The sequence below is a fragment of the Hyperoodon ampullatus genome, assembly GCF_949752795.1.
Source record: "Hyperoodon ampullatus genome assembly, chromosome: 5".
NCBI classification, from domain to species: domain Eukaryota; kingdom Metazoa; phylum Chordata; class Mammalia; order Artiodactyla; family Ziphiidae; genus Hyperoodon; species Hyperoodon ampullatus.
The window spans coordinates 101,105,997-101,125,035 of NC_136918.1; the positions used below are offsets into that span (position 1 = coordinate 101,105,997).

A 19,039-nucleotide genomic window follows, 5' to 3' on the forward strand; every position below is an offset into this window, starting at 1 on the left:
CTGAAAGGCAAAAGAAAAATGTCAGTGTAATAATTTTAGGCTTTGATGGAATAATTTTTCTAAGAAAAACAAGAAATGTGCATGATGGGATTTTGTTTCCATTGTATTTCTTAGTTTTTCAAATGTTTCCATTATTCTGCTGTCTGGGCCAGCCCTCCTGAAAATATTGGTGTCATTACCACAATGTGTAGCATAAGTATTAACTGTGATAAGAAACACAAGAATTATGATAAAAACTCCAAGAATCAATATCCTAATTCCATCTTGCTAAACACATATAAAATATAAACTGGATTTGCATGCCTCAGGTACCAGGGAGGAAGGCAGCTGGATATTTTACAAAATGACAAGAGTAAAATAATTTATGATTATAATAATACCAAGGATAATATACAAAGTGATTTACTAAACTTTGAAATTTCATTTTAAAATGCTCAATATCCTATATTTTGTTTTTCCTCATTGATAAAATATGGCTTTGGTCAGATTGATATTCTTAGGGAAAACTGCATGTTAATTTTCTTTCTCAAAAATTTCTTCCAAATTTGCTACTTTCTGGCCTTTTTTCAAATAATTTTTCTTTAGTGAAATGGAACTTTAAATCTCTGTAAACTTACTCAGATATAAAATTACTTTTGCAGTTAATAACACTCAGTTTTAAATTCTTTTTTCTAGCCAGTTCCAAGTGGTAAAGTGGCTTAAATTCATCCCTGTTTTATTCTTGAGTTACAAATTTGGGACCTGGTCTCTAGTTTTTATTTATGAAAAAACTTTCCTAGAAGAGGCAGCACTCTGCTGATTGGGTGCTCAGTTTATAGATCCTTCTTCTACTTCCTTTATATTATTTTCAGAGCATTAGGTATCACAAATGTGGTTCCTGCATTTTAAAAAGTCGCTTGCATTTCTGTTCAACAATATATTTTAGAAATATTTATTTCTGTATTGTTCTGTCAATTGTAAGCACAGTCCTACTGCTGTATACGGTGGCAGAAAACTTCACCTGAAATACCTACCAGCAGGAATCCTGGGGGGCAAAGATCCTCTCCCTGGCACTGGATGCGGGGCCTGGAGGCTATTTAAAAACCCTGCCCTCAGGAAGCTGGGGCAAAACGTTTCCACCCCAATGGCCGGGAAGGATCCTTTTAAGAGATAAAAATGGACATTAATCAAAAAGTATTCTTTGTGGAAAAGTTGTTGATCATTTAATTGGAACAAATCGATAATCAATAAAGAAATCAAACCTTACAAGGAAGCTATGAAATTAAAAGGAATGGAATGCATTTTTATTCACAAATTTAAGAAATAAACCTAGTTTTCTGAAAAGAAAGTTACTCTTAACTAGTTACAATTAAAGAGGGTTTAGAAGCATCAGAATGCTAAGATGAAATTTCTAAATCTACATTTGACAGAATCTATACAGAATTCATCTCTACATGAGCTAAAGATACCCAGAAAATAGCCACGATAGGATCTGGGATTTGTGCTACACTAGAAGAAGCAGTGATTTACTTTAGGTGTATCAGTAAGAGAACTTAAAATGAGGAAAGCTTCTATACCACACAGTAATTACACATGTTTTTGAAATAGTGGTAAGAAAAACAACATACACATTTCTTAATTTGCTTCACTTTTCTATTAGGGACAAGACATGAGAGTTTGCAAAGGTAGAACCACATACTTTTTCACTTTTAAGAAGGCTATTGAGAGAGAAGCAAAAAAAAAAGTAAACTACTTGGATGCTTATCCATAAAATAATATAATGAATCACAGCATAAAAGAATATCAGAGCTGAAAAGGACTTTAGAGATCATCCAGTCAAAAAAATCCACGTTTTACAGACTAGCAAACTGAGTGGGGGAAGTGATATCACATAGCTGGTGGACTCCCAGTACAAAGTCTTTCCACTACAGATTAAAAATAAATGAGTCATTTCCTATATGGGAGACTGAGATCCCCTGAATACGAGTTAGAAACTTAGCACTTTGGAATAGTGGCATTATATTTTGGTGCCTCAATGACCTGAAAGATACTAAAATCATTCAGAAGAAAATGTAATATACATGCAATATTAGTGCATGGGCAGCACTGGTAATTGATATAGTATATCTAAGTTTAAATCACAATAATACCCTAAAAGCAAGTTACACTGAGAGTTGTAAGAAATGCATCTCATTCGAGACCTCTGAAACCCCCATCAGGCACAGCAGTTTTCATATGTAGAGACCCGGTTCAAATTTAGCAAGTCCTGTATTTTTTAAAAGACTTTGCTCTGTACTTTGACACAAATTTTGCATCTAAAATAAGTTAAATTGGATTTTTCTTTGAACTTTGACCAGGACTAAAGGGATGTGGTATACCATACTGTCTATATCTTGCTTCTATGGAGAAAGTTGTTGCTAAAGAAAAAGCAGCATTTATTAGATCTTTAGAGATGTTTTTATGAAAGAGCAAAGTTACAATGAATGTTTTCATGGGTGAGGCCTATATATTGTGCATGGATTAAAGAAAGCATAGAAAGAGTGTCTTATACTGTGAATAAACTGGTTTTGTTGTATATTTTACGGGACTTTAGTAAAATGGCCCAGCAGAGCTGGAGTCCCTTAAACATTCAGATGTGTGGCAAAAATGCCAAATGTAAGCCAGAAAGTGCTCTGAGGTAACTTTCCATGAACAGTGAAATTAATTACTCTTTTGTTACTACATGGGATATTTATCACTGAGCATAAAGTTAACATAAGCCTGTGTGCTGTGTTGCCCACGCAAGGCATTTCCCGCACTGCAATGTTTCATCATCATCTGCGAAAACACTCATTAATGTAAGGAGCTTCACTGAATACCACGTGGAGATAATTATATATTTATAAAGCATTCTTATTTAAAGTTACAAAAGAAATGGGGATTTTACAACAGGGAAAATAATTACAAGAAATTCAGATTTTATTACATGCTGTGAAAAATAAAAATGATCCAATTTTAGCTGTGGATTTATTGAAGTCAAGTCATCAGAAGCCTGGTTCAAGAACACTTGATCATAAAGAAAAAGAATATCATCGTCATGAAGAGGAAAGTAAAAGAGACATAAATGTAATTATCTTAAAGGAAATCTGAAGGAAAACAAAAGCATGTAGAACAGTGACTCTAGATAATGTTTACCTGCTTCACATTTAGAGCTTTTTATCTGAGTTTTTGCTATTTTTGCCAACATTATTCAAAACTGTTAACTTAGAAAAGATGTCCATTATTTTAACTCCTTGAAAGAAACTAAATACTAATATTATTTTATTGCTACAATTACACTGATTACTACTTTTGTTGTTGTGATGGCCTGTCATCTTTAATAGCAGCTTTTATTTTCCTAAACTTGCTGCATCATTCATAATGGCTTTGTTATGTTTCTTTACTGTGGGTTAAAAGGTCTTTCATTTATTGTGGCATCTCTTCCTTAAGTAACTGTCATTTTTTATATCTGAAACAAAGAGAAAAGCTGGTGCGCATGAATATATATTCCATTGAGATAACACATTATGTGATAATAACGCCTTATCAGTTTTCTTCTTAAGGTCAGCCATGTCAATAGAGATTGCAGGAAACACTACAGCTCTACGTTTTCACAGTTCAAACAGGAAAACTGAAGTTATTCTTTGTTATAATCCCCTTATCTCTTAATTCACAAAAAATTAAGTTCACAAACCTTTTGGAATTTGATATGAAATAATTTTAGTCTGATTTGCTCCATTTCTTAAGTTGCTGACCCCATCTGACTGGGGTTTTTTAAAGTAATGGTGGAATTTATTAATCAATTACATTGTAGCTGAATAATAAACAATGTCTACTATCTATACCAGGAAAAATATAAATTTCCACGAGTATTTTGATTTTAGTTACTTTCAATAGTCTAAGTACTTGTTAATACAAATTAGATTTTTATGTGATGAGAGTATTCCTCTAGCCATTACAAGTTTGAAATGTAAAATGTGTCACTTCATACATGCTTTTCTAAATCTCAAATTCTTGAGTTTCCAATTTGTTAGTGATCTTGAGTTGCGGGTTAAAGAGAGACCAACATGTGACATTAGCATTAAACTGTCTGTAATATAGAGTTACCAGATCACTGGGTATTCTGTATTTTTACTTGCTAAACCTGGTAACCCTACTCTAATATAATTTCAAACACTTATGGATATCAGATGGATAAAAGACACTATTAACTACTGGTGTAAGGTAAGATTAACATAAGTCACTGGCTGCAGGGGTTGGTGATTTATGTCTTTCATTAACTCAGTGGTTCTCAATGCATTTAGGGAGCCTTGCACATTATGACTGTGGGAAGACATCACTGGTGTTTAGTGGGTGGGGGTCAGGATGCATGCTGAAGGCATTGCAGTAAGTGGTATCCTGCCTGTACAAATGGGAATTCTCTCTCAAAATGCTGGTAGCACCCACTGAAAAACCCTGTCCGAGAATAAAGAATCCTAAAAAAATGGTTGCTAATGAATAGGTCATATAATGAGGTAAAGAAACAGTGTGAAGAAGTTGGTGCAGCCTGTATTCTGACATTAATTAATGGAGGACTGATCACTCAGATCATCTGAGAATAATCTTGCCTGTAGAGTTAGCAGTTTTCAAAGAAATATAATAAAATATATTTAGCCAAACTCAATGAAAAATAATCCCATTTTTCATTGGATATTGCAGCAATCTCTCTGAAATAACTTTATATTAGAAATTAGATATCATTAAGAATTTGTGTAAAAGATAACAAACTATGACCTTAAACTTTTTGTGCCTCAACTTTCTCCTCTGTAAAATGAAAATAACTGACCCTATCTAACGGGGCTGTTTGTGAGGTTTAAATGTGAGTAAATTATCATAAATATAAGACAATACTATTAGCCCTAATGTTTTTAAAAAAGAAACCTCTTTAGGTGGGAAACAGAAATAAAGATTAATTAAATTTTCTAATGAAGAACTACCCCTCCCCCACATACATACACATATCCCCAACAGAACAAATCCTTTTTTCGAAGATTACATATCAATAATTTAATTTTGATGCTGAAAAGTTTAATAAGGGCAGTATCCCTATAACATGAACTTTTGAGATTTGACTCCTTCAAATTGTTTCCATTAGGCTGTATTTTTGCAGACAACCATTTGATCTATGTATAGACAAAGAATGCACAGTCTTAACTCAAGACAAACAATTTAGAATTGGAAACTTAAAATACATGTACACATATGTGAGTATATTAAATAAATATAGAGTATGGAAACTCTGTCTTCAACTCCTAAAATGAGTTCTTTTTCAAGCACAATATGAAATGCAAGGATGACTTAATCTTATCTAAAAAGAGTAGATCACAAATAGTCACTGGGAATAATACTAAAAACAGGGATTTACAAATAACATAACAAACCTGGCCATAATATGTATCATTTTGTGTATATTGTGCCTATGTGTGGTGTGATTATTATTTGAAAGCAAGTATTGAAATAAACTGAACTTACAATCAGACCTAAATTGATAAAGTCTGTGTTATTAATATATAAATATTATCTCAAAATATTTTAATTTCATTCCTTTAAATATATTTTGTGAGTGGCTTATAATAAATATAAAACTACAATAAATACAGTAAAATTGTAGATATATATGACATAAATTAGTATTCATATAGTAGAGATTTTGGGCTCAAAAATGTTTACTGATAGGGACAAGAACAAAAATTTGGAGAGCTAAGAATTGAGTATGTATACATTCAGAGTAGAGATCCTTTCTTCACCCTTAAGTATCCAGTATAGAGTTCTGTAACTGACACATAGCAGCCTCTCCATAACTGTGTGGTTTTGGTTAATGATGGTACCTCTGAGCTACAGTATGAATAATTTCAAAGTTCAGTGATAACATAGTCTGTTAAACCAAATGCTATGTCGAAGGGCTGTTTTTCCTGAGAAATGCTCACTTCTGAACCTTCAAAGATTCTCTACCTCTTTCCCTCTCCGTCTGTCTGTCTGTGCCTGCCTGTCTATCCATCTATCTATTTATCTATCTATCGATCATCTGTCTAATTTCAGCCATCCCTTCTTTGTCAGATTGTTTGTGTTTCCCTCCACTCCTTGTGTATCTCATGTATGTGCCTCTTTCTTCTTCTGTTGCAATAATTTATAGCATCACACATTCTTTCTTCCTCTGAGAGAAGTAAAATAAAACCATAAGCTCATTAGTTTTGTTTGAACACACGCTTTCTAATTTTCTGTGATGGTGGATGAAGACTCAGACTCTAACAGTTACATCACCAGTGAAGAGGACCAGCAACCGTAAGAAGAGCTATTTTCATGTAAGGCATTGGAAGAATGACTCTTTCACTCCACTGAGAACTTTATTTTTGGTCTCTTTATGTAATAGCATGCAGTCTAGAAAAAAGTAAGCTGCTCTGCCTAATTTGGTACAGAAAAGATTCCTGCTTTATTGTAAAGCTTGAGATGGGCCAACTGGGAACCCAACTTGGTCTCTTCTAAGTAGATCAGAAGATGCACAGAGTGCAAGCTGAATAAGTGGATACATCAATGATGAATGAAAAGTGACAAATTGCTCCTTAGGCAAATATCTTGCTAGGATCTAAGGAAATACTCTGCCTGCTTACTTGCTTCCCAGGCCAGTGGCAACTTTCTAATGACTAGCCAAGAGCTAATTTTTAATTAGGCTTAGAATGTGAGAGAGAATCATTCTGTTTATGAGTGACTCATTCATTTATCCTTGTATCCATTTATGGACTTATTCATTTATCCAGTAAATGTTTATTGAAGCACCTCTTTTTTACCTGGCATTATGACACATTTCTAGTACAAAAAGTGGAAATAAAATATTTTTTGATATGACACTATTATTTTCAGGAAATGATTCTAACTAAGCTAAGCCAAAGATGCAGTTACAAAATTTTGCCCATTTCCTAAATTCTTATAAATGGAAATATGCCTACAATGAAATTAGTATTTTCCTTTTAGCACAGCTAATCTCCATGTAGATTCTTTGGCACCAAATACAATTAAAGATCATGCAACCATTACTGCTTTGTTTTGGCTTCTTTTTTAATCCTTCAGGTCACTGCAATATGAATTTTATAGATTTCTCATCCTGTTGTTCAATAGGTCATAATAAAATTATTGAAGCAAAAAGGGCAGTTTCATGGCTAGATTTTTATGAGTTAATCTTCAGTGCTTTTAAAAAGAAATTTTCAGATTTTCCTGAGTTATTTTTAAACTTGTAAGATATGTGTGACAAAACTTATTGTAAATTATTTTTTAAAACTATAGCATTAACCAGGAGAATTAAAATATTTTGAAGCTGATTAAAAACATTTATTGAAAAATACATTTTAATTAAAATTTAATACAGAAGTTCTTTAACTTTAAAAAATATATATTTAAAAAATACCTAGTTTCCTAACCTGTAAAATTAACTTGGAGTAGAACTTCCCTAAATGTCCTTTAAGCTTAAAAGTCTATTTACTTAACTGTTATTCCACTGCTACATTAAATGAAGCCTATATTTCCCACAAATATGGGTTATGTCCAGCAGTCATACCTATGTTTATGTTCAGTAGCACCTGGAATTTTAATTATCAAAAAAGTATCCTGACTAAATTTTCAATCTGCCAGTACATCCATCAGGTTTACTAGTGAAAATGCCTAGGCTTGAGGGCAAGCAGAACTTTGACTCAATCATTCACCATATGATTAATCTTGGTTAAGTTATTTACCTTCTCTGATACTTAGTTTGTTCATTTGAAAAATGGAGCTAATAATAAACGCTTACATTGGTTTATTGTGGATCATCTAGGAAGTGTCTATTAATGGCTGACAGTAAGTGTTTAATAAATGAGGGACAAATATTTCTTCTCTTTAATTCCCTAAACTTGACCTATGATTTCATGTCTCCAGGCCTCCATGATATTTCTTCCTCCTGGAAGGCCCTCTGGCTTCTGTGAAAACATGCCTACCGAACCTGGTGAGAACTTGCTACTCCTCCTGCGGTGCCCCTGTTAATGTTGGTACTATAATAGAGGTAAAATGCTATCATAGGGACAGTATTTATTTGTTTACAATTTTATGATACCAAACTCGAATGCCTTTTGGGACCTGTCAAGTACAATATATATCAGGTTGGTGACAAAGGCACTGAGTCCAACTGAAGGGTAAAAGTTTTGGCTAAGGACAATGAATTCAAATGTTTTAAAGAACACTGTAGATATCAAATAAAACACACCTCTTAGCTGACTTCAGCCTGTGGGCTGCCAGCTGGTGACTTCTGGCTGACATGTTTTTCTTCCCCACCAGGTTGTGATTCCTTCAGAACAGGGATGAGTCATGCACATCTTATTCTCTCCTGTATAACCAATCCCAGAACTTGTGCACGGTAGGGGTTTAATGTAATAGTTATTGAGTTGAATTAAAACCATCTTAGATGAAGAGTTCAAAGCTTGACTTTATCTGGATAAATAATAGACTGAATTTTCTTGATGTCAGAGCTTTTAAAACCATGTATACTCTAATAATATAAATATCATCAAAACTGTATATAATTATTCAAGCTCAATGACATTTATAACCTTCTACTTTAAATGCTATGCACAGCCAATGTTTAGGAACCAGGGACAGATTAAAATTCTAGAATTCTTTTTCCTAAGAAGTGGTGACGCAGTGAATTGAAATTGAAAAGTGTGTCCTCCTGACTGAGGGCCTTGGTTGGCAGATGCCGACCCAACCTTTTCTTTCTTGGGTCAGACTTTTAAACTATCTGTTCTTTAAAAATGCTTTTACACTTCAGGTGCCAAGGAGTCAGCTAAGGAGCTGCTAAGAAGCCTTTGTATGAAAGCTAGATCTATTTAGCTCACAGCTAACATGTGCTATGATTTAATATTTATGAACTATGGGTATATCTGTCACGTTACTAAAGGGAGGGTTGCACCTTTAGCACACCTGATAAAGAGGTCATGAGGCAGACTGCATCTGCCTTTTTGTAATTTTCCAAGGCTGCCTACAGACCAGACTGGCCACTCGTTGCTAGCATGCATCCTGCTGTCAGGTACATCACATTGTTGCTCTATTCTGTACAAAATATGAATTTAGTTTCACTGCCAGATATTGATGATAACACCCTTGTCAGTGTTATCTACAAAAAATGTGTTAGTACCTACCAGGCATTTCTCAATTAAGGTTAAGATATTTAAATTCCTTTCAAAGTTTTGTTGGCTTTTTCAGGTCAGAATCATACTCATTTGGTATCTATATGGTGTGGAGTAGATGGCAGGATAATTTGGTTGACTGATTACCATTTTGAAAATTGGACTGGTCTTGAAATAATCAGGGAACGCAATTGGTCTTGAAAATAATTGAGAGCAGCCAACAGAGAACAAAACTAATCAAGTCCCTAATGATTTTACATCAATTCTGATACCGTAAATGTATGACTGGGGTGGCACCATAATGGCAATGGTGGTGGCAAAGACACATCCACTTTTCCAGGAAGCTACTTTTTGCTTGAGGTAAGCATGTGGGATTTCTGTTCATGTCATTCCCTGTGACCATGCACAGTGGGAACACTTAGGAGGATAGCTTCCCGAGTAGTTCCAGTTCAGATCATGTCACTTTTCAGCTTAAAAATCTCAAAATCTCCTTACTGCTGAGCACAAACCCAATACATAAGAGTGGCTTCAAAATCTTTACTTCTTAGTTCAAACATACTCGAATATTCATTGTTCCTTTAATGTGTTGCTTACTCCTAGCACAAAGTGAGAATGCTGCCTCTGGTCTGATCCATTCTAAATGCCCTGCCTAAGTGCCACCTCTTTTAAGAGACTTTTCATTTTGTCACTGCAGGAATAATTGTCAACCACAGGGCACAAGTGCTGGAGTCAAAGGGATCCAAGGTCAACCCTTACGTGCCGTAGCTTGCTGGATGACCATGGAGTCACTTCCACTCCCTGAGGCTCAGTTCCCATTTAGGTAACATGTGGAAATAGTCAGTTATGAAGACAGTTGTACAAGGGAGTGCTTATAAAATGCCTAGCACAACATAGAGAGTCAAGGAGGACCTGCCTACCCACCTTTCTCGGCTCTTTTCCTTCTCTCACTTATAACACTATCACGTTTCTTTTCCTTGCAGTATAATTCTTTCTGTTGATGACATATCTTATAATAAATTCCATGAAGAGCTTCTCATTTTTATATTTCCAACAGAACTTGGAGTGCTATTTGCATTTAGGGGTCACTTGTGATGATAACTTTTAAAAACAGCAACTACAAAGCATATCTTCATCTTCCTTATTCACGACAATGTTATTGTTGGCTTTGATAACAACTTCTAAGCTGCAACTGGTTTAGCAGGTGACTCAAAATATCATTAGAGTCATAAAAGTGTTGTGACATGTAAAGCCACTCTCACTAGCTCCTATGTTCTTTATTAACAGACAGACAGATGGACAGTGAATGACACTAAAAGCCAGATATGGGGGGCTCCACACATATCCTCCCATTCATTTCTTTCAGTCTTGCCTATGTGCCCTCTCATTTATGATTGAAGGGGCAAAGAGAGAAGCTCTTGAGGGGAGAGCAATCGGAACTGTTTAAGCCCAAGAGAAAGGTGAGGCACAGAGCTAGAGATGACGTTCTCTGGGGGGCCGACTCTCTTAGAAACAAGCCAGCAACTTCAACTACAGCCTGAAGCAAACTAGTACCTGTGTTGGGCTCTATTTTCAAAGGAGATCCTAAATGTGAAATGAGCTTGAAAAGAGTCAGGCATTATCCAGTTTAATGTATCTTTTAATTTTTATTGAGGCTATTCCTTTCTTTTAAGCTTGATGCCTTTGAGGCCTATATTAATTTAACTTTCAGGTCCAATCTGAGATAACACTCATTCCTGATAAAAAGGGAGAACATGGAAACAGACTTAAAGAAGCCTGATTTTATTACTCTTAGGCCACATGAACTGGGCATGTTGAGACTGCCTGAAATAACATCTCCACTGACAATATTCAAGCCCCTCGCTGTGCTACCACTTTCACGACTGTTTACCATTAGGTTATCCTTGGCGGGCCATTAGACTGAATTCAAAATGAGGATCCAAGTACATTTTGTTCTGTGACAATTACTGAAGGAGATTCAGGGATTTCGTACAGAGAAAAAGTGAGAGAAAGAAGGCTGGCAGGCGTTGTTCCCTGTTGAAAATGCTCCCATTAATGTGTTCTTCAGAGCTAGTTCCAAGACAATTTCAGACTCTTGTATCATAGATTACTGGTTCACTTAACATACATGCTTTTCATTACATTCTAAATATTGGCTTGGATGTAAATTTGGGTAGTTTGTGAAAATGTTCTGCTAGTGGTGCTGAATGACTATAGCTTCTGGATACAATGACAGTGTGAGAGAAACTGCAGCTTCTGACATGATATATGTGGACAGGAAAACATTTGGAAGCAGTTTGAGTGCATTTTATTTCTGCATGGGCTCTTTGGGCACCTAGCCACTATCAAAGCATCATTTAACAAATTATGGCATCACAAAATATATTTTATGCTCTTGATGTTAGTTTTCAAAAAAGGAACCAATAAGTGTCTGGAGTTAATACCTAAGAGAAGAACAGGACTGAGTTAAAATTAAGAGAACGTTTTTATTGGCAAATGAAAAAAACTTACTGCTTTCGAAGTATTACATTCAATTTTATTGCTATTTAAATAGGCTCATTTTGTGTACATGTTGTTGCGTTAGTACTGAAAGAAAAAGATGCTTGTTAGTACTGAAAGAAAAAGATGCTTGTTTTTTTAAGGGGCCGAGTCATTTTATTATACAGTGGTGAATTTATCACCAAATTTTACAGTTTCAGAGTTTAGAGAATAATGATGCACTTTCGTCTACATTTGATTTATAAAAAAAAAAAATCCAAAGAAAACAGCTCTCTCATTTACCCTTTAAATACTGGCACCTGTGCTCTTAAATGGAGCACATCATTATACAGTCTTATTGTCTGAGGCTGTGGGTAAATATTTTGTCATATGAATCACCCTTTAGCATCAATAAAGTTGGGCCAGTGGAGAACTGGGGTGATGAAACTGCTCCCTGGAAGAAAGCTGTTCACCCATGTGAGGCAAATTTAGTGTGCTGGATGAGGTAATTTGCTAAATGGTACCCTGGTGCCCTAGAAGCCTTAATTCACTTCAGCTGAATGAGCAGTTGGATCAAACTCAATCATTGAGAGTTACCCATTCATACTCAAAGGCATATAGATCTCACATAGAATGTTAACTCCAGGGTAACATGGACACAGTGTTGGGAAAGTAAAAATGAGTACAGCCTAATTAGAAAGCCACATTTAAACTTGCTTTTCAAATTACATTTTCATAGCACTGAATGGCAGTGACCCAAGGAGATAAAGTATTTTCAGGGAAGGAAAAAGCAAGTGACAATATCATTTCTTAACTGTAATCACAACCTCTGAGTTTGGAGTGAGTCCCAGAAAGTTTGTATTTAAGTATAGATTTAACTGTAATCTAGCAAACTGTAGAAAAGATGTGCTGGCAAAGACAAATACTGAATAGTGGAATAGGTTTGCAATGAAATAAACAATGAAGAGGAGATAGGTTTTGGGGTAAATGACATATACAGATCAAAGAAAAACGGTTGCATAAAGATGAAGTTTTATGTTTATGTGTGTCTGCTTATAAAGTATTGATTCACCAAACTTTTAGTACAATCTCACACAATAAACAAATGTATAAGACTTTTTCAAACATTCAGTCTTCAATGAAACAACAAATTTTATTTTCCTGAGATACTTTTTCTTCGATTTAAAATATGTATCTTATGAAAAAACTTGAAAATAATCTCGACTCTGTAACAATACCCCACCAGAAATAACTTTTAAAGACTAACATGCTGGGACTTCCCTGGTGGTGCAGTGGTTAAGAAACCGCCTGCCAATGCAGGGGACATGGGTTCGAGCCCTGGTCTGGAAGATCCCACATGCCGCGGAGCAACTAAGCCCGTGCACCACAACTACTGAGCCTGCACTCTAGAGCCCACGTGCCACAACTACTGAGCCCACATGCCACAACTACTGAGCCTGCAAGCCACAACTACTGAAGCCCAAGCGCCTAGAGCCCATGCTCCGCAACAAGAGAAGCCACTGCAATGAGAAGCCCGCACTCCGCAACGAAGAGTTGCCCCCGCTCACCTCAACTAGAGAAAGCCCGCGAGCAGCAAGGAAGACCCAAAGCAGCCATACATACATACATACATACATACACAAATAAAAAGAAAGAAAGAAAAAAGACTAACATGCTTCCAGCACATGCTGGGTATCCCACAAAAGGAACAACTTCAGTTCATATTTGCTGACTGAGGAATGTCCTGCATCTCTAGTCATGATCTGACCTCCTGATGGCAGAAACTGACAGTGGCTCAATGTCTATTTCCTTCTTCCTCGTTTCAGAACCCCTGATTTTTAGCTGGTACTTGCTGGCCAGAATAAATAAAATATTTTTTCAGCTTCCTTAGGCATCCAGATGAGGCTATATGAATAAGTTCTGACCAATGAGTGTAAGAGGAAGTGCCCTTAAATGGAGGAAATATGACCGTGGCTACCCTTTCCTCCTTCTTGAAGCACTGAGCTAAGCAACCATCCTGGACTGTGTGCTGAGGATAGCCACTCAAGGAAGGTGCTGAGTCTTTGAGAATCATGAAGGCATCCTTCCAGCTATCGATTGCCTACCTCTGGATGTTGCTTATGTGTGGAGAAATAATTTTTATTCTTTTGATCCACTGTTACATGGGATTTTCTGTCACTCCCAACAGAATCTAACCATAAACTGATAGTTTAATTTGTCCTCCTTTAACATGCTTGGTCCCTGAATTAACTGCATCAATATCCTGTGATGACTTCATCTCACACTTTGAAGTTGAAACAACCCTCATAATTATCATTCTGGCTATTCTAGAGTATTATTCTACATAGTAAAAACTAATGCATGATTGAATGACTCTTATCATATACTTTCTACCATTATTTAGATATAAACCTTTTATTTTTGATGAATTCTGATTGATAAATGGAAACATCCCATGGGTCATTTCTAATCTAATTTTAATGTCAGTTTTATATATGAATGCATTTTTATTTTCAACAATAAAACAAAGTATATAGATTAAATAAAGACAGTACGCTTTGAATTTAGGAAAACAAGTAGTCTTCTTGAATTGAATTCTTCTTCCACTTAAGTTGCATTGGGATCAACTTGGGGGCAAAAAGTATTTCTGACTCAAAGAATCCAGATTTGTCAAGACTTATAAGTCAGTGTGCACTTAGACTATTCTGACAGAACACATTGCTCAAAGCTTGGGCTTCCACCTGAATGTTAGCTGGTCAGGCTGATTGGTGAATGGATGGAGGGAAAGCGGGAGGGGTACAACTCTTTAGAGGATGAGATTGATATACTTTCTCCCACAATGGTGCCATCCCTACCACACGTAGATGTAGCTGTTCCCTGGATTACTAAAGGGAAAAAACCACTGAAAAACTCTGTGTGAAATCTAGAAATTTCTTGAAACTTCATAGAAATCTAGGATATTTAGATGGAACCCATTTGCCATTGACCCCTTCTATAGAGGACAGGTACTTTGCTCTTGGAAAAAAAGATTTGATAGAAAAAATCTTTCAGATAGCCAACCTATTCAAAATCCCCAAGTCCTCAAGATAGCAAGGATCTAAGAATCACAATTCCTATAATCCATCCCCTAACACACACACCCCTTTGTATTCCTTAACTCAGTGAATGGACTTGACCATTCAGCTAATTTCTAAGTTGGAAACTTGAGGGTCATTTAGACTCCTGTCTCACAATCACCTTTCTATTCTAAGAGGTGGTGTCCTATGAAATCTATGTAGTAAATATCTTTCTTGGTCATCTCTTTCTTTCCATCATCACTGAAATCGCACAATCGTAGTTAAGTCAGGCATTATTTGATATTCTGGATTACTGCCATCACCTTTTCATTGGTTTCCCTAACTCCAGTTTAACTTCTCACCAATCCCCTTTATATTCAGCTGGCAGAAGGATATTACTAAGATCCAAATGTGTTTATGTGATTTCCCTGCTTAAAACCTTTTAAGGGCTCCCCACAGATTTAAGAATAATGCTTATAATTTAAATTACACTGTAATGCACAAATATATTCTTATTAAAATTTAAACAACTTAGAACAATGAAAATTCCCTTTTTATTATTCATCTAATCCCAGCCCCTGCTGCTATCATTTTGATATGGGCCTTCTCAGATGTTTTTGTATGTGATGTATGTTAACATACATAGATAGGAAAATCAACAGTTTCATTTTGTGCATTTTTTAACCAAATGAGATTATACAACATATCTGGCTCTTAACTTGATTTTTTATGTTTAAACTTGATTCCCTGTTTCCGAGACCCCTCGCAATATTGATCTACCGCCATCTTTTTAACTGCCTCATAATATTCACTAGAGCAAATATGCAATAATTTATCTAACCATTTTCTTCCCAGTGAGTATTTAGGTTATTGTGTGGACATCTAGAATAGTTACATAGTTGTGGAGTTTTAGAGTTGAACAATATGTTCATTTTAAAATAAGATACTTTCAAATAGTCCACCAGAAGTCTATGTCAATCTATACCCCTATCAATAGTGAATGACAAGTACATTCTTATTTTCTCATCTCCTCCCTAGCATTAATATTATTAATATCCTCAATTTTTGCTAATTAAATAGGTAAAATGATTTAATTTTGGTTTTAATTTGGATATTACTGGATACTCATGAAATGGAATATATTTTCTCATTTTTATTGATCATATTTGTTTTTATGCCAATTGTTCATATTTTTGCCCCATTTATATAACGGGGTCTTTAAATAATGATTTGTAGCAATTCATCATATAATTTCCATATTAACCCTTTGTTTAACAAATATTGCAATTTTTCTCTCTGTTACTTCCAACTTGTCGATCTCTCTGGCCACATCTACCAACATTGGTTTAATACACCTTCTGCTCCCACAATAAGAAAACACTTGTAGGTTTGTTTCACACTTCTTCCTACGTGCTTCTTCTGCTAATAATAAATGCTTTCCTCACCTGTCTAACCAAGTTAATTCTAGTCATTCTTCAAGAATCTGCTTAAGTGTTACTTCCTCTAGGAAACTTTCTTTTATTCTCATTCTTCTTTAGATAGATCCAGTGTGCTTACCCTCAACCTCATTCACTCATCTATCACATATTACTGTACTCAAGTATTAATCCTCAACTTCTCTGTCACTTCTACTAGACTTACATACTCCTTAGAAGGAGTACAGACTGAGCTTTTCTGCATTAGTATCTCATTACCTGCTTAACATAGGCTTGTTGATTGACTGACTCTATAAATTCAACTTTTAGCATTAGATTGTTAAAACCATCCCTCTATTAGATAATGAAACTTAGATTGCTCTGAGAGGAACCCACAGTTCTTTCTCAAAGTAATTAAATGAATACCTTCTTCTACGTTGCTTAAATAAAAAGAGGGTGAAAAGTGGCTTGGTCCACATGACATGATAGGTTAATAAATAAAATGAAAGAAAAATACCAGGGCTATCATTCAGGTAAGGGATCTTAGAATTGAGAAGAGCCTGGACATCCTGGACATTTTTTTTTTGCTATTCTGTTTGCATCTTTGTGACTATGCTATGTGTCAGTCTGTTTCATTGTTGGGCTTTCCTAACTAATATAAAATCAATATAAAATTTGTCTTCATAAAACTTCCATCCACTGGTCTTAAAGTTGCATGTGACAACATAAATGATATACTGGAGAGACCTATTATTTTCCCTTCCATTTCTTCCTACATTTTTGACTGTAGGATAAACATATTTTGATCTATCATACACTTATTTTAAAATCTAACCATCTTGGTTACCCTACTGTTGGAAAAAATATTACTTTGTCAATGTTAACTTTAAAATGTGTCATCTGGAACTGATCACATTATACCAGATGTAGACTATAAAAGGGCTCTTTCATTCCTTAAATATGGTCCTTTTCTTATATCAATGGAACCTAAAATGGAGTTAGCTTTTTTGTAATAGCCATGCCCCACTGCTATCTATTATTGAGCTTGTGGCCAACTAAAATCCAGTGGTGTTTTCCAGTTGACCTGCATTAAAGACTTCCTTTACTTAATATGATCTAAAAGCACACTGCTTTATATTTATTCTTTTAAGTTCCTCTTGCTGGTTTTGACCCTTGTGATTCATACTGAATTCTTTGTACACATATAAGAAGATTAAGAAGCTCCACCAGCACTCTCTACACTTTAAATAGTCCAACAGTTTCCAAATCAAGTCATTGGGAGGCACAGTTATTTAACAGAGACACAGTTAGTAAAAATCTGTGGTAAGAGTTTGGTATTATTCTTTACTAAGAAACTTGACTGTTTCCTTACCTTGTACTTAACTCAGGAGTGTTGTACAGATAGGGGATATTGTTAAGAATATGTGAGAAGAAAGTAGAAAATTTAGCCTAACATAATTAAAGAGTATGAGCTTTAAAGTTAGACAGACATAGATTCACATCTTGAATATGCTACCTACAAGCTGTGTGATATTGAACAAGTTATTTAATGTCTCTGAATTAAACTCCTTATTTGTGAAATGGGGAACTAATAATAATAATTAGCTCTGTAGTGTTTGTGAGGATTAATAAAACTACATATGAAAAATGCATAGCATAGTATCTGGTACATAATAGGTATACAAGAGGCAAATGAGAAGGAAATCACACCAGCAAAGTTGGTCTTTCCTGAACTAGCTATACAACAACACAGAGGAATCCTAAAATAAAAATTATCTCATACATTTATACTTTCCTAAGCCTTAATATCTGGAAATTAGAAAGCCAAGAACAATGTGGGATATCATTTACTATGATTATACTCCATTACGTGGCTATGGTCTTATATTATTATGAGTACCTTATAACCCAATAAGCACATTAAAGTATCAGTATAAAACAAAGACAGAAAAGAGGAAAAAGGAACAACTAAGGGATTAGTGTTTAAAGTGACACAGGCATTAATCAGAACTATATAGATTTTGGTCCAAGAAAGCTTCTACTTCAGATAAATTGCCAAGATTAAAAGGATAGCTTGCATATATGCATAAAATGCTGACTGAAGGAAAAAAGCAAAACTGGATCAAAATAACCTCATGGTTTTATGAACAGAAAGTGGTAGTAGAGGTATACTTAAAAGCTGCTACTGTGCTATATATTGCAATGGTGGCTATGAGTCCAGAGCAATTTTGCAAGCAAGTTTCACTGACCTATATTTCACGTTGACCTTAATGTTTATAAATGCTGCAGGGCTTGGCAATCAGTCTTTTGTGAACTGAGAATTCACTTCTTTTTAGGTTCTTAATGTTCGATCTCAATTAAAAGCTATTTAACAGCAAATTCGTGGTGAGTCAGAATAACAGAAAAATTGGGGTCTAACGTGTGTCTGTTGTATAGTGTGAAATAGAGGAAAGAGTTTTATTACAAATTTCAAGGCAGACTTTCTTTTGGTCCTAGGGAAATAAGATTTATGACTCATGTAATTTTTGTCCTTTGTTTTGTTTGTTTGTTTTTTTTTTTTTTGCGGTACGCGGGCCTCTCACTGTTGTGGCCTCTCCCGTTGTGGAGCACAGGCTCTGGACGTGCCAGGCTCAGCGGCCATGGCTCACAGGCCCAGCCGCTCCACGGCATGTGGGATCCTCCCAGACCGGGGCACGAACCCGTGTCCCCTGCATCGGCAGGCGGACTCTCAACCACTGCGCCACCAGGGAAGCCCTAATTTTTGTCCTTTGAAGGTTACATCATAATGAAATAATAAGAAAATGTGGCATTTGAGATGATAATTCAGTAGCCAGGTCACTGAGAGACTGATTTTTCTAAAATTAGCTTGCAAGTCAGCTTCAGAATCTATCAACTAACACTTAAATTT

At 35.4% G+C, this 19,039-nt stretch overlaps 1 protein-coding gene across 4 annotated transcripts in view; it reads right to left on the bottom strand.

The window, feature by feature from the left end:
- EPHA6 (EPH receptor A6) overlaps positions 1–19,039 on the bottom strand; it is a gene marked incomplete at both ends in the record, with an annotated part of 853,969 nt that overhangs the window by 145,561 nt on the left and 689,369 nt on the right. For all 4 annotated transcript variants that reach the window (XM_079704141.1, XM_079704139.1, XM_079704140.1 and 1 more), the window contains one exon: positions 1,010–1,139. In XM_079704141.1, the coding sequence (XP_079560267.1) occupies positions 1,010–1,139 (130 nt within the window). The remainder of the gene's footprint in view (positions 1–1,009; positions 1,140–19,039) is intronic.